The sequence below is a fragment of the Phycodurus eques genome, chromosome 8, assembly GCF_024500275.1.
Source record: "Phycodurus eques isolate BA_2022a chromosome 8, UOR_Pequ_1.1, whole genome shotgun sequence".
Taxonomy (NCBI): domain Eukaryota; kingdom Metazoa; phylum Chordata; class Actinopteri; order Syngnathiformes; family Syngnathidae; genus Phycodurus; species Phycodurus eques.
This window is the reverse complement of record NC_084532.1, coordinates 20,243,036-20,259,057: the sequence shown is the minus strand read 5'-3', so window position 1 is coordinate 20,259,057 and position 16,022 is coordinate 20,243,036. Positions and strand designations below refer to the sequence as shown.

The window sequence follows — 16,022 nt, the reverse complement described above, 5'->3', positions numbered from 1 at the left end:
GTAATTTAAAACATTAAGACAATAAAACACTCAAGTGACAACTGACCACACGTAAACCAGCTAGGAATTTGGCGGGTTACCTGCCTTGCAATTAGGATTATCAGCGAATGCTTGTTTTTTTTTTTTTTTTTTTTTTTTTTTTTTTTTTGTTGGTTTTGTTTTTTGTACAATCTTGTAGGGCGTTATCAACCATTAAAACCGAAGTAACTTTTTGTATATTGCTTGATGTAGTATACAGTATGTATTCAGGGTCACACGCCTTACACTTGTTTATCTCCTCAGGGTAAGAAATGGTGGATGAATGCAGATGAGCCGTGGCAAGCGCTCGCCTGCTGCATGGAGATCGCCAACGCTGTGAGATCTCCAGACCCAACGCAGTTCATCTCGCATTTTCCTGTGCACCAGGTACTATTTATTCAATGTTTCCTTGTCATTGATTTTTGTATAGCACTTGTCCTCATTGGGGTTGTAGGTGAGCTGGAGCCCATCCCAGCTGATTTTGGACAAGAGAGGGGGTATACCCTGGACTGGTCACCAGCCAGTGACACAGCACATTTAGACAAACTGCCATAATATGGATAATTTAGCAGGGGGGCGCAACTTACTTTTGGTCACTGGCTACATTGTAGTCATGGTTCCCCTCAGGGCGCTGTTGTGACTGTATAAACCATATAAATGTACAGTATAGTCACCTCATCATATTATTACATATACACAAATGTACCTGTGACTGATTGTTACTATATGTGCAGTATTTCTAACCAAAAATGTAATTAAAAATCACAACTCATGGAAAATGGTGGCACACAAATAATTTTTGGATACAGCACAACTATTGTTCAAATGATGTTAAGAAGGGATTTGGTGATGAAACAATTTGTAATCTGTTGTAAAGGAAGGAACAGAAGGCAAATTGCAATATTGGTACAGATTTTCTGGCAACATGAAAAGAAAAATAATTATTCAGAAAGAAACACTTTAATGGGCCACACAGTGATGCGGCAAGCCACTTTTAGTCCTCTGGGCTTTGAGTTTGTTACCTGGGATCTGTAGTCATCAATTAACCTAGCATGCATATTTTTGGAATGTGGGAGGAAGTCGGAATACCCAGAGAAACCCCACGTAAGCACGGGGAGAACATGCAAACTCCACACAGGAAGGCTAGAGCTGAGTTTCAAACACCACACAAACTCGAAGACTGACGTGCAAACTTGGTCAGTGTGCCCCCATTAATGTTTGAAAAAAAAGTACTCTCTCTGACTGGTGGGAACATTACATTCACTTCTTAATCCTTTGGAAATATGATAATCATTAGCAATGGTGCACTCAATGGGCTGCATATGAACCAGAGCACATTTTTCCAATCTTGAATCTACAACCCCAATTCCAATGAAGTTGGGACATTGTGTTAAAAAAGATGGGACAGGTGGCAAAAAGGACTGAAAGTTGAGGAATGCTCATCAAACACTTGTTTGGAACATCCCACAGGTGAACAGGCTAATTGGGAACAGGTAGGTGCCATGATTGGGTATAAAAATCCCTGAATTGCTCAGTCATTCACAAGGAAAGATGGGGCGAGGTTCACCTCTTTGTGAACAAGTGCGTGAGAAAATAGTCGAACAGTTTAAGGACAATGTTCCTCAACGTACAATTGCAAGGAATTTAGGCATTTCATCATCTAAGGTCCATAAAATCATCAAAAAGGGTTCCGAGAATTTGGAGAAATCACTGCATGTAACGGAAAGGCCGTAAACCAACATTGAATGCATGTGACCTTCGATCCCTCAGGCAGCACCGACATCAATGTGTGAAGAGCCCATGTGTATCACCACATGGGCTCAGGAACACTTCAGAAAACCAATGTCAGTAAATTATTATTATTATTAATTATTATTAATCAGTTTATTTGAAAGGGGACAATGCAATTTCATAAAACACATGAAATACACATGGTTAAAAAAGCCAGAATTAGCCAGAAGGCTAGTTTTCATCTGTAGTCCCCTGGCCATGATGTAAAAAAGCATTAAAATACATCTACAAGACAATATAATATAAAACAGGATACATAAAGACTTACTATTAAGAGAGAATAAAACCACAAATAATTTGATCATAACAACAAAAAAAAAAAAAAAATAAAATAAAAATAAAAACAATAAAAACATCATAACATACTCGTCTTTTAGTGTTGGCAGCTATAGGTGTTAACTAACCACATTTTCAGTTTTTTTGTGAAGGCCTTGTATGTTGTAAGCAGTTTAACCTCCTCAGGTACTGAGTTCCACTCACCAGCGCTCCTCACTGACCAGGCTGACTTACTGAAAGTGCTCCTGCGCAGAGGAATGAGACAGTCACCTCTGACAGAGCCTCGAGTGACACGCTCAGAGCTGTTTCTTTGGCTGATGAACTCAGCCAGAGGAGCTGGAGCCAAATCATGCAGTACTTTATAAATCAAATTTAAATCTGCAAATATGTGAAGAATATACAGTTCAGTATACAGTAAGAATAAATACAGTTCGGCGCTACATCCGTAAGTGCAACTTAAAACTCTACTATACAAAGCAAAAGCCATTTATCAACAACACTCAGAAACACCGCCGGCTTCTCTGGGCCCGAGCTCATCTAAGATGGAAAAAAGTGGAAAAGTGTTTTGTGGTCCGACGAATCCACATTTCAATTTGTTTTTGGAAAATTTTGGACATCGTGTCCTCTGGGCCAAAGAGGAAAAGAACCATCCGGACTGTTATGGACGCAAGGTTCAAAAGCCAGCAGCTGTGATGGTATGGGGCTGTGTTAGTGTCAATTGCATGTGTAACTTACACATCTGTGAAGGCACCATTAATGCTGAAAGGTACATACAGGTTTTGGAGAAACATATGCTTCCATCCACGCAACGTCTTTTTCATGGACGCCACTGCTTATTTCAGCAAGACCAAACAACATTCTGCACGTGTTACAAAAGCATGGCTTTGTAGTAAAAGAGTGTTTGTAGTAGACTGGCCTGCCTGCAGTCCAGACCTGTCTCCCATTGAAAATGTGTGGTGCATTATGAAGCGTAAAATACGACAACGGAGACCCCGGACTGTTGAACAGCTGAAGCTGTACATATGAATGTACATCAAGCAAGAATGAATGTCCAAGAATGGGAAAGAATTCCACCTACAAAGCTTCAACAATTAGTGTCCTCACTTCCCCAACATTTATTGAATGTTGTTAAAAGAAAAGGTGATGTAACACAGTGATTAACGTGACACTATCCCAGCTTTTTTGGAACGTGTTGCAGCCATAAAATTCCAAGTTAATAATTATTTGCTAAAAACAATCACGTTTATCAATTTGAACATTAAATATCTTGTCTTTGTAGTTCATTCAATTAAATATAGGTTGGACATGATTTGCAAATCATTGTATTCTGTTTTTATTTGTTTAACACAACGGTGGAAGACTGGTTAGAGCTTCTGCCTCACAGTTCTGAGGACCGGGGTTCAATTCCCGGCCCCGCCTGTGTGGAAATTGCATGTTCTCCCCGTGCCTGTGTGGGTTTTCTCCCACATGCCCAAAAACATGCATGGTAGGTTAATTGAAGACTCTAAATTGCCCGTAGGTGTGAATGTGAGTGTGAATGGTTGTTTGTTTATATGTGCCCTGCGATTGGCTGGCAACGAGTTCAGGGTGTACGCCGCCTCCTGCCCGTTGATAGCTGGGATATGTTCCAGCACTCCCGCGACCCTTGTGAGGTTAACCGGCTCAGAAAATGGATGGCTGGGATGGATGGACAAAGTCGCAACTTCCTTGGAATTGGGGTTGTAGTTTATAGCCACCAAATTTAGATTTCACCGTCCATTCATGTTTTCATCATCACTTTTAAAGGGCACATACAAATAAACTATACAATACCGCACTAACCTTTTCGGACCATTTTATTGCCAGGCCTGATAAAGTGCAAGGTAGGGCTCCTCCCTAAATGGACCCTTTATACCTTCAAAGCCTTCTAAATCGTCAATTTCATTCAAAATCATTCGGCTTCTTTGCTTGTTTGTTTTGTTTCCGATTAGACAAAATGAAACCCTCGCCTTAACTCAAGTAGTGGCTGTCTACCTCATGTTTTGTTGCAGCAGGAAAGAGAAACAGCATTTTCTGCTGTAGGAAACCATCAAAATCAAATTGTTGGATTTGAAATGACAAAAAAGAACTTCCAGATTTTGTGCAGCCAGATTTTGTGCAACCTATCTAGGGATAGACAATGAAATCTGGAACATTGCCACTTTATTCATGTTGATGAATGTGCACTGTTCCTGATGATGAAGCCTGCGCTGGAATATGAGAAGCCTGAAGGAAATCGCATGCATCATCAGTTAGACAGCAACCACGAACATTACAGTTGTATTTACATGGTACATTACTGTTATTTAGCCAAGGCAGTGTTGCCAAAAAAAAATATATATATAAAAAAAAAAAAAAAAATTGAAAAAAAAAAATATATAATATATATATAAAAATATATATATATATATATATATATAGGCTTACACTCCAGGGCAATGATTCCCAACCACTGTGCAATTTCTTTGAATTTGTCCGAAGATTATTTATTTACTACAAATAATGTTTCTTTGTTTACCTATATGCCAATGACGTATAGCGACAGGCAGAACAAATTCTCTTCCCCTAGATGGCAGAAGATACAATTAACTTGTCTCCACCTGTTACTGTTCACACAACAGAATGAATCAAGTCAGTATCACCTTTTGAGATTTTCCCATTTCACCCTGAAAACGTTTAGATTTTTCACTGAACTTCATTGTATTAAGTCAATGTTATGCTAGTGCAAAATATGTGCGCTTACTGACTGGGTGGACAATAACAGGGTTGACATTTTTTCAACAGAAGTGACATCAGCCCCAAGTGTGAATGTTTTTAGTCCAGGTTAAAAATTCGTCTTTTTTGTCATGCTTTTTAGAGCATTTCCACTTTCAAATGATATTTCTTGCACTGTACGCAGTTTTAATTGTACTTCTATTTTAATTTTTCTTTGTTTTAAATGTTTACAATCATGTAAAGCACATTGAGCTACCTTGTGTATGAAATGCAATCTATAAATACATTTGCTTTGCCTTGCTAAACAGGCCCAGTAACTGAGTAAGTAAGTAAATTGGGACGTGATTATCGTTATTTCGGTATATATACTTTTTGCAATATTTTGGGATGCTGTTGTATGGTAAAATTGTTCCTGTACCTTGGCTCACTAAAGCTTAGGAAACAGTGCTCTCAAAGAGTCATCCTGCCTCAAGTGTTATTGTGGAAGCACTCCTGTATGTACCTAAATCGCTTATTTATCGCTTTCTTTCTTTTCATATGGAGAGAAAAAGGAGTGGTCCAGCGATGTGCTCTTTGGTTATTTGTTTACTTTTGAGGCACAGACGAGTAGCTGTGAGGAGCTTTGGCTATCCCAGCTGTACTCCGGAATATGATTTATCTTAAGCAGTAATACGAGTTTGTATTTCCACATTTCTCTCGCTCATGTTTGGGCTCATAATGCGTAGCGTGAGTAGTTGCCACTGAATGGAGTAGTCTTGCTCATGTGACCACGTTGCAATCGCCCATGTTATGTTTATAAAACCGTGTTTTGTCATATCATGGTATTATGGCAAATGTAATTAATCGATGAGCCCAAGTATATACATGCAGTCTCATTGAACATACTCAATGCTGTTATCGTCTAAGGAAGATTACTATGTATAACTAAGTGATTAGAATACTGGTTGAGGTCCTCAGTTAATTGTCTATCACGCTGATGGATGCCACATCCAGTTCATATTTTAGCTCAGGATTATGACATTTAGTTTAATTAAATTAACATATCTATGAACATCCAGGGTAGTATTGTGCTCTTTTTTTTATTTTGTCAAACTGAGATGACAACCTCAACCGTTTTCCGGTGCTCTTTTGATTATTTTCTGCGCTTCATACATACTTTTAATTCCCCATCTCCCCCGCATGCACCCGAATCACATCCCCCATCCATATTTCTGTTCCCATTTCCACCATATGGCTGCGTTTAATCTTCCCTACTGTCTCCTCCAGGACGGCTCCTGCAACGGGCTCCAGCACTATGCCGCGCTTGGTCGAGACGTTATTGGCGCCACGTCAGTCAACCTCATGTCCTGTGACGTGCCGCAGGACGTGTACAGTGGAGTGGCGCAGCAGGTCAGTGCACAACTCAACATGGCAGCTATTCACTAGATGGGGAACAGATGGTATATGTATGGTATAATATATGTTGCTCTACAGTACACTCATACGTTACAGCATTAGGTAAACAAGTCAATATCTCCCATTGCCGAGCTAATGCTTACCATTAATTAAACCTTCATAGATGTATTTAAATTAATACAATTATGGGAGATTTTTGCCAAACCAGAAAAATTAATATGATGTGTGAGGTCTGTCAGAAAGGTTCTTGGACTGCTGTCTCACAAAATATTTGAAATGTATATTTTGTGACACTAGTTCTGGAACCTTTCTGACACACCTCATGTTGTAGTTGGACAGTACTACGAACTACACGTAAAGAGTGAATATATGCTTTTTGGAGCAGACTGACCCAAACATTTGTATTCTTTGTAGAACAGAAACATTCTTTGTGATATTGTAATTGGAAACTGAAAAGAACAAGCGTCTTAATCTAATGAGATAATCATGCATTTGTCTTAAGATATGGTGAAGCAGCATGTTGTTTATTGCTCAATGCTGTTTTTTTAACCGCTATTGCACTCGGTGTGCTTTCTCTATGCAACTTCTCCTCTTTCTGACAAGAAATCATCTTAATAAAGACAACTTGGTATTTTCCAGGGTTTCATAGACTACAATAGTGTATTACCACAACAAACAGTGACAATTACTTTCAACACAACATGGTGCGAGAAGTGATTGCACAATTCCTGACCTTGTCTTGATTGCGTCAAGTTGCCATGGGGGTTTGCTGCCTCCTGTTTTTCCACAACAGTAGCAGTGATTGTGCTCCCGCCCAACTTGCTTTGCAATTCAGGTGGAGGAGTTCCGTGCTCGTGATGCCAAGAGCGGCCTGAAGATTGCCCAGGTCCTGGAGGGCTTCATCAACAGGAAAGTGGTCAAACAGACTGTGATGACCGTGGTGTACGGGGTCACGCGCTACGGGGGAAGGCTCCAAATAGAGAAGCGGCTGAAGGAGATTGATGAGTTCCCCAAGGTACGGTAGCGAGGGAGGTGAGGGGAAAATGGGTGCGAGGGGGTTCCCTCACGCTGTACTCCGGCTTATTTTTAGCACGGTCTCTGCACAGGATCTCCTCAACTGTATGTGGGGCACTTCTCATAATGTGCATACTCGCTAGGTGTGAAGCCCTCTCTGCTGAGGACTGTTCTCCTTCTGCTTCCGCTCATTTATCACACTGATGATAGCGGCTGAGTTTCATCACGTCACTTTATCCTTGACACAGCAGATTCACAAGAACAGTATTGTATTCACACACGCACTCATAATGCAGTGAAATATAATATTTGTATGGTTGTATCAGGGAGGCCAGGAGTGGATGGGTACAAACAACAGACGTGATAGTGTGCTGCTATTTTTAGTCCTGCATGGGCACAATTGGTTCCTCTGTGGTCATCGCTCATTCTTCAGGAACATCTAATTTTCTTAAATCAGTCGCATTATACCAAAAGTTGATCTCATTTCCAGTGCGGATCGGAACTACATGGCTGTACTATCTTTTATCATCTCACACGCAAGAGTGTTGTTGCAGATGACTTTTTGATAATTTTTGAGAACTGTTATGTGACTGATGGCAGAAGTGGGCACCATGGTGGATCAGGACACTGTTTCCCTAACCAGATACAGATACATAGGAAATACTCCTAATTAGTCTTAAATCTGCTCTTGTATTTGCAATCTATGAACATTTGAAGCGCCAAAGTCAGCCTCCAAACAATATTGAGTATGACCAAAATGTTCTTGGAAAATGTGCCTCAAAATTTAAACAAAAGTTGGACTTCAAACCATCTATCCATTTTCTGTACCGCTTATCCTCACCAGGGTCGCAGGCGTGCTGGAGCCCATCCCAGCTATCTTTGGGCGAGAGGTGGGGTACACCCAGAACTGGTTGCCAGCCAATCGCCGGGCACATATAAACAAACAACCATTCACACACACATTCACACCTACGGGCAATTTAGAGTCTTCAATCAACCTACCATGCATGTTTTTGGGATGTGGGAGGAAACCAGAGTGCCCGGAGAAAACCCACGCAGGCACGGGGAGAACATGCAAACTCCACCTGCCGCCACTTCAAACCATCATCATGTCATTACAAATCTTGTGAGACTTCAGCTCAGTGAACATCTAAATCAGGGGTCACCAACCTTTTGAAACCAAGAACTACTTTTGGGGTACTGACTAATGTGAAAGGCTACAAGTTAGATACACATTTATTAATGATAGTCATCTGTGTGGAGACACTGATCATGTTAATTTCTCAAAACAACTGTCAACAAGAATTTAACGAGGTAGGAAAGAGATAAATATCAATATTAAACACTTTATTTATGTAAATCTCTGCAACTGTTTACATTTTCAAGCAATCGCTTCCACAAGATTCCCTGGTAATCACAATGTCCCATCCCTGGTGAGCTATTTTTAAAACAGGTTCGTGGTTAAATTTTCTTTATATTTGTATAACAGTCAATAATGTAAAAATATTACTTAAAATATTGTCTGTACACTACATAAATGTTTTATGATGATGACAGTTTGAACCTACAAGGGATAAATTCACTTTATTTGGTAAAGGTTGAACAGCTTGGCAACCATTCAGCATCATCTTTGACTTTTGAAGGTTCCTCTGTACTATAGTGCAGCATTGTATAACATGGACTCTTGCGTATCATCGGTGTCTTTCAGGAATATGTATGGGAAGCATCTCACTACCTGGTGCGACAAGTGTTCAGCGGCCTCAAGGAGATGTTCACAGGGACGAGAGAGATCCAGGTGGGTGGGTTACAGGAAAGTCCTCATTGTTTGCATATACTGGCCACTCATGCCAGAGTAGCATCTGCTCCATTTACACACTGATTGAGGAGTATCTGCAACATTTGCAGAACCAACATTGTCCCAGATTATTGCACTACTCGTCACTTTGAACCGCATACACTCCTTGAAGTCTCGGTGCCCTTTGTACAATGGTCATTACACCGGACTATTGCAATATTAGTCATTCAAACGGCTCCAAGGACTCTGCAACTTTTTGCGCAATTGTCAAAAAAAAAATAATAATGTACCGGCATTACCAGATAACTAGCAACCCTTTACTGCTCAGTGACTGTTTTTTGTCAATGTCTTTCTGTCTCCAAAGTGTTCTCTGTCAATTGACTGTCTGTTGTCGTACTAGAGCGGCTCAAACTACCGGAGACAAATTCCTTGTGTGTTTTTGGACATACTTGGCAAATAAAGATGATTCTGATTCAGGCCCTCAATGTCATTCATAAAACTTTCTTGAAAGTGTTAAAATAGAACTTAATAAGGACCCAATGATTCTGTTTTCTCTAAATAGTTGACGTTTATCATGAATTGGACTCATTGGGTCTCATTCAATAACCGTGCATATGCACAGGTTTGTGCTTAAATCATGCATATGCAAGTTTGATGCACAAATCTGTGATTTAGCAATATTTTTGTACTTGTTTTTGTTCGTATTCTGTGAACAAATTTAGAACCTCCTTAGACCATATGTACACACAAATAATGATCAGCTTTTGAAAGAAACGTCAAACATCTTTTATCCAAGATGCACAACGTATTGATACTACAGTCATTCATAAAAACAATAATAACTTAAATAGGGAATTTGCTAATGAGTTGACAAATGTCCTAACTGTGAAAAGGACACTTTTTGTCACTTTTACGCTCGTTTAATTCAAGTGCTTATAAGTGCTGTATGGATTTGTGTGTGTAACCCCCGCTGTCTGTGTGTTAGCAATTGTCACACGTTGAGCTGATTGCGCAACTTCATGCTTTGACCGCACACCCGGAAAAGCCATCAAACCTCTCGCATTAATCCAAGGCTTCAGAGTTTTTGTATTGATCACGTACACAAGCACGATACAAATCTCGAAAAACATTTCCTGAAATTTACAGTTGACAAACAACTGTCAAAAAAGATCAGAGGGATACACGCTGTCTTGCTTGTGACGTTCCGTAACTGCGAATGGCACGGCTTATACATTTTCTGTCATGCGGCACCTTATGTTTAGTCTAGGGTAACAGCATGTTCGTCAGAAGACAGTGTGTCCTGGATTCTGTGTGTCTACTCTGTACAATCTCTTCTTTTTTTGCAAGGATTGAACTGGAAAGACAACCTTTGGTGTTTCCTAATGTTTATACATTGGTACCTAGTCATACGAGTGCCCCAACTTTTTTGAGTTTTTGAGTTACAAGCCATCGTTTGGTTATTGTTATTTAATTTAATTTATTTATTTATTTATTTTTGCTTTGGGCGGCACGGTGGCCGACTGGTTAGAGCGTCAGCCTCACAGTTCTGAGGATCAATCCCCGGCCCCTCCTGTGTGGAGTTTGCATGTTCTCCCCGTGCCTGTGTGGCTTTTCTCCGGGCACTCCGGTTTCCTCCTACATCCCAAAAACATGCATTAATTGGAGACTCTAAATTGCCCGTAGGTGTGACTGTGAGTGCGAATGGTTTTTTGTTTGTATGTGCCCTGCGATTGGCTGGCAACCAGTTCAGGGTGTACCCCGCCTCCTGCCCGATGACAGCTGGAATAGGCTCCAGCACACCCGCGACCCTAGTGAGGAGAAGCAGCTCAGAAAATGGATGGATGGATGGATATTTGCTTTGCGTTGCGAGCCCAATTTCCAGTTGGAATTACAAGCTTGCTTCAGATATGCCGCCGCTCAATTGAAGTGAAAAACAAATGAAGCAGTTAATGTAACTGTAATGCCCGTGCATGTAGGCATGAAGAGCATCAGGTGCAGATTCACTTTCAGCTGATTATTGAAATGGACAAACAGTCAAACTCGATTACAAAGTGAGAACACGCGCATGGAGCTGCTGTAGACCACAACTCGTGCCCAGATGCTCACATGCAGGCTGATCGGCTAACCTGACATCCTGACGATTCTGATTCTCCTGTTGTCACTCACTAGGCCACACCCCTTAAAAGCACAGAACTACAAGTTTTATGACCATATACTGTATTTTAAGCACCTTAAGGTGAACTGCACTCTCGCTCTCTCAACCAGTTCCCGTTGTCATATTTTGTCAGATCCAATAGATAAACAAATATTGTTCCACAGTCGAAATATACTGTAGCCAAATTGTGATGAGTAACTTCCAGCTCCACAGAGAGTCATATTTTTCTGTTATTAATGACTAGTTCCTGGCACGAACAGGTGATGAAAAACTGCCAACGGCGCACATTCATCAGATAGGCGCCATTTATAGCATCAAGACTTGTGTGCATTATCTTCGCAAGTGGCGCACAGCCCGGCAAGCTAATAGAACCTGCGCCCGCCGCTGTGGTGCTCCTCCTTTGGGGTTTGAGCAGGGACAGCCCGGGTTTGAGATAAAGAATTTCCGGCACCGAATCAATCCCGCCGCTGACCTCCTTCCTTCCTCGAACATGTCCCATTTATTCTCGGGACACTCTCCCCCTCGGCCCGCCACCTATCAATCCACCCATCGATCAGTCAGTCTCTAACTATCTAGTTACTCCATCCGTCACTCCCCGGCTGTCTGCTTGTCTTTGTTTCTGGCTCAGACAGAGATATAAGATGAGAGCACATTCGCCCAGGGAATGACTATGATCATCCGTCTTTCTCACAGATGTGTGTGTGTGTGTGTGTTTGTGTGTGCGTGCACGCGCGTGTGTGTGTGTAAGGAGGAACTTACTGGCATTACTAGGGCTTAAAGACAAAATGGAGGCTTTACAAGCGACGCTGTTGAACTTTGCTGTTTTTGCAACAATCCCTCACCTGTTCCTCAGCAAGTCAGTAACAATTGTTTTGCTAAAAAGGTCATTTAGATGATTTGTGGAACATTAACTTATAGAACGAGAACATTTTCATAATAATCCTGCTAATTGAACTGTGTCCTCTTTTCTAAAAATGCACACCAAATATAGGCTGACTAACCGATGTGATTTATCACACAGTTGCTTGAAATATGTGAAAATGCATGATTTTTACTGTTGCCTTTTGAAAATTTCAAATAAACTTGGATCAAGTGGAATTGAATTAAATTGATACTGAATCATAAAGATGCTTTTGTAGGTGCTTGAGCCATGGTCTTGAAAATTTAGTGCGGTCTGGTTTTTGCAGGACTGGTTAACGGAGAGCGCGAGACTCATATCCAAGGCGGGACACACCGTGCAGTGGCTGACGCCCCTGGGTTTGCCCATCATCCAGCCCTACCACCGTATACGTCACCATTTGGTAAGCAAACATTTAGAAGCTGCAATGTATATTATGTTAACTCAAACACAAACCTCCTGTTGAAATACAGGCTATAATAACCTTAAATAACACATCACAATATCTCTAAGTCTATTTCTTGCCCTCCTTGCTTTGGTCATACTTGAATGGTTGGCACTGCTGTTATCTTTAGTTTTGCATTAATGTGATATTGCTCTACGATTCCATTGGACGTTTTTTAAATGTTTCCTCCAGTTGCCCAAGCAATGCTATCTTATGTCATCATGTCATGAGCTCAGTGTTTCCCAACAGCAGTTACATTAGAAATATGTCACGGCACACCACCTAAAAAAATGTCACATGAAGTATATGTACACTGATATAGTGGTTTTGTATTAATTTACTCACAAATTACTTACCGTACTCAGTGTTAAGTCTGGGGCTGTTTAGTTGAACACAAAGCTGATATACTCACAGCAATTAAAGATAGACACACACATTAAATACAGTGAAATTGGACTTTACAGAACAGTGTAGAAGTGTACCTAAAGTTGTTACTTGAGCAAAAACAGCATTATTTGCACTTTTCACAGAGGGAGAAAAAAGATTTAATAACCAATTCATGGCCAACTTCTTGCTTCCCTTGCTGTGTTCTGGCAAGATTAGAGAAACACTGCATAGAGTTGTGGGTACTGCCAACATTTAGAGTCCAAAAACATTTTAAATGATATTATTAGCCTTTTTTGGGGGGTATTGTTGAAATATAAAATTTCCTCTCATGCTTACCACTGTACTCTATGCACATTCTTGGATTAATAAATATTGTTGAGTCTCTTCAACCCCCTTGTGAGTTAACAGGACTCACTTCCTGTTTATGCATATTTATGCATTATTTTGTGAAATATTTCACTAGTGCTCGAAAAAAAAAAGCCTCCTTTTTTCTTGCCTGCCTTCTTTTAAAAAGGACGTTAATTCATTTTGTTGCGTTTTCAGTTTCAGTACATGACAGGTAACAGGTTAAAAAAAACCATGGATTATTTACGTGACAGTATTTTCGATCTCTTAGCGAGCCTGACATTTTAGTTCTGACCCCCCAGCATGCCTTTCTCAACGGGTACATTTCCAACGCGCTGGGATGGTTTCCCGAGCCAGCGTGCTCCGGCTAGAAAGTCCAGGTCCTGATACGTTGGGTGTTGGAGAGTGCAGCGCTGATGGTGCCGTGCGATTGGGATGGGTGGCCCTGACTGTAATGGAGCTCCACAACATCATTAGAGTTGTTTGTCACTGTGGAGAGGCTGAGAGTGGCACGTCTGACAGATAAATGTCAGCGTGCCATCACGTCTGTAGATGATAGCATGTCGCCTGTGTGTGTGCACGTGCATGTGTGTTTGTTTGATTAGTTATTCCTTGTGTTGTGGCAGAATTGCTGTCCTCATTTTGGATAACACATTCCCAAGTGTTTGTTATCTTTGGAAAAAGTCTACGTAGTCTATATCCATTTTTGTTTTGTTTTTTATCTCTTTACATGCATTTTCAAATGAGCCATATCCGATTTACTGAATGAAAAATCTACCTACATGTGCAGCTCAATAAATTAGAATATCGTGGAAATGTATTTCAGTAGTTCAAAAAATACTTTTCATTAGGCGAATTCCTACCTAATTCTATATGAAAAAATAAAAGAAAAATAAAAAAAAAATCTTCACTTCTTACATAATATTCTAGTTACTGAGATGGTGAATTTCTGTTGAACTTTAAGCTGTAAAAATTAACATTGTAACAAAATAAAATCATTAAATACTAAATAAATAGTCTGTTTATTTATTAATTAACTACTACTAATAATAATAATTGATTCTACATAGATTACAGATAGATACATAGATCTGCGTAGAAACTATTTACAACTAAAATAGTGACAAAATATATCTGTAATGCTTTGTGAAAAAATATAATTTCATTTCAGAAGTAAACATCTTTTTCTCCTCTTTATGCTCTGTGTCAGGACCTGATTTGTGAACATACCACAGTGATTAATTATGAAGCTCAAGTAAACACTACTTTAAAGATTGTTACCTTATTACAGATTACTCTTGTTTTGGTTCTGAATATGGAGATTTGCTCAGGGAAGGGGGGAATCTATTTTTTTTTTTAAATCATGAAAAAAAAATCTTTAACAGAAAACTGTAATGTAGCAGTTTCTCCAAATTGCTCTAATTGCTTGATGGATGGGTTTTAGTGTGTTTAATACTGTAGAGTTGAAGAAAAACTGTCAAAGTGGCCTTTACATCCTTCGATTTTTATGTATATGGCCCTTCGAGGACACCCGTAAGCCCTTAAATACCCCTCATACATGCTTTAATGATATTTAAACACACTTTTACACACATTTTAAATGTTGTTAAACACTAAAACATTTTATGTATTTAACAGAAAAATCCCAATAGGTGACCCACAATATAGCAGGGGATCACCGTACTGTCACATGAACCAGTTTTTGACAATGTGTGTGATTCTATCCCCAGGTTTATGAACTAAGTAAATGAAGGACGCGGACATACTGTATAGCAGATGCCAAACACACGCAGGCAGCAAGGCCTTAAGCTTGCCCACTGTGCTGTCCTCTCTTTAAGTATGACATCAAGCGCAGGGTTACTTCAGTAAGGGGAGTAGTGACACCTCACAAGCAGGTTCAAGAGAGCTCCGATGACAGATGGCGACTCCCCCGAGGGTCCATCTCTCCTCCCTCGTATTCCTCTGGCTGGCTCTGCTTGCTTTAACGTCCAGCGTGGACAAGGAGGCTGCTTAGCTCTTTGAAGGTTTAGTATTTGCATACACACGCCGATGAAGTCGCGTCACACTTGACGTCCATTATCCCCTGCTATAATAACACTCTAATCCAGTTGCATCATTGAGCAACAAAAATGAAAGTAACTTGCAGAAAGGTCACTTTCCCCCCAAGCATTGATGAATTCAATTCAGTCTCCCAGTCTCCTCTCTGCCTCTTCAATCCAAGGCCATTATGTTGCCGGGGGGGTCATTTGTAATTAGACAAGGGATAGGATTGCGAAACGAGGAGGCGGGTACTGTAAGAAAACCAATAAGTGTTGAGAAAGTGGTTGCCTCATCAGTTGCATTATGGCTCTTTTTACAATTTTTTTCTTCTCACATTATTGGAGCCATATTTTAAAAAAAAAATAAAAAATTTCCCTCTGGAAAAATTGTACTTTGTCATAATATATATTTTAATTTTCCAAGGTTATTCTCTTAGGGTTGCAAGTTTCTTTTCATGTATTCTTGTATCATTACAGTTTTGTCTTTTGAAATTAATGCTTATTCTCGTACATAATCAGTTTATTCTTTCAACATTACAATTTTCGTACAAATTTTAGTCCAGTTTTTATCCTTGTAATAGTACAAGTTTATTATGGCCATATTTTATTCACATAAAAGTGCTGTTTTATTTTTATTATTCTTACATATATATATATATATATATATTTATTTTATTTTATTTTTTTCTTGTTAAATGAAATCTTATTCCCATAAACGTTTTTTCCAGTAA

The 16,022-nt window shown here is 39.9% G+C and overlaps 1 protein-coding gene across 3 annotated transcripts in view; it reads left to right on the top strand.

The window, feature by feature from the left end:
* The window catches only part of polrmt (polymerase (RNA) mitochondrial (DNA directed)), a 45,290-nt gene that overhangs the window by 14,675 nt on the left and 14,593 nt on the right, over nt 1-16,022 (top strand). For 2 of the 3 annotated variants that reach the window (XM_061683973.1, XM_061683972.1), the window contains 5 exons: nt 283-405; nt 6,085-6,207; nt 7,049-7,228; nt 8,936-9,022; nt 12,365-12,478. In XM_061683973.1, the coding sequence (XP_061539957.1) occupies nt 283-405; nt 6,085-6,207; nt 7,049-7,228; nt 8,936-9,022; nt 12,365-12,478 (627 nt within the window). Of the gene's footprint in view, nt 1-282; nt 406-6,084; nt 6,208-7,048; nt 7,229-7,319; nt 9,023-12,364; nt 12,479-16,022 lie in introns of those variants that run through there. The other variant, XM_061683974.1, reaches the window with a different exon arrangement.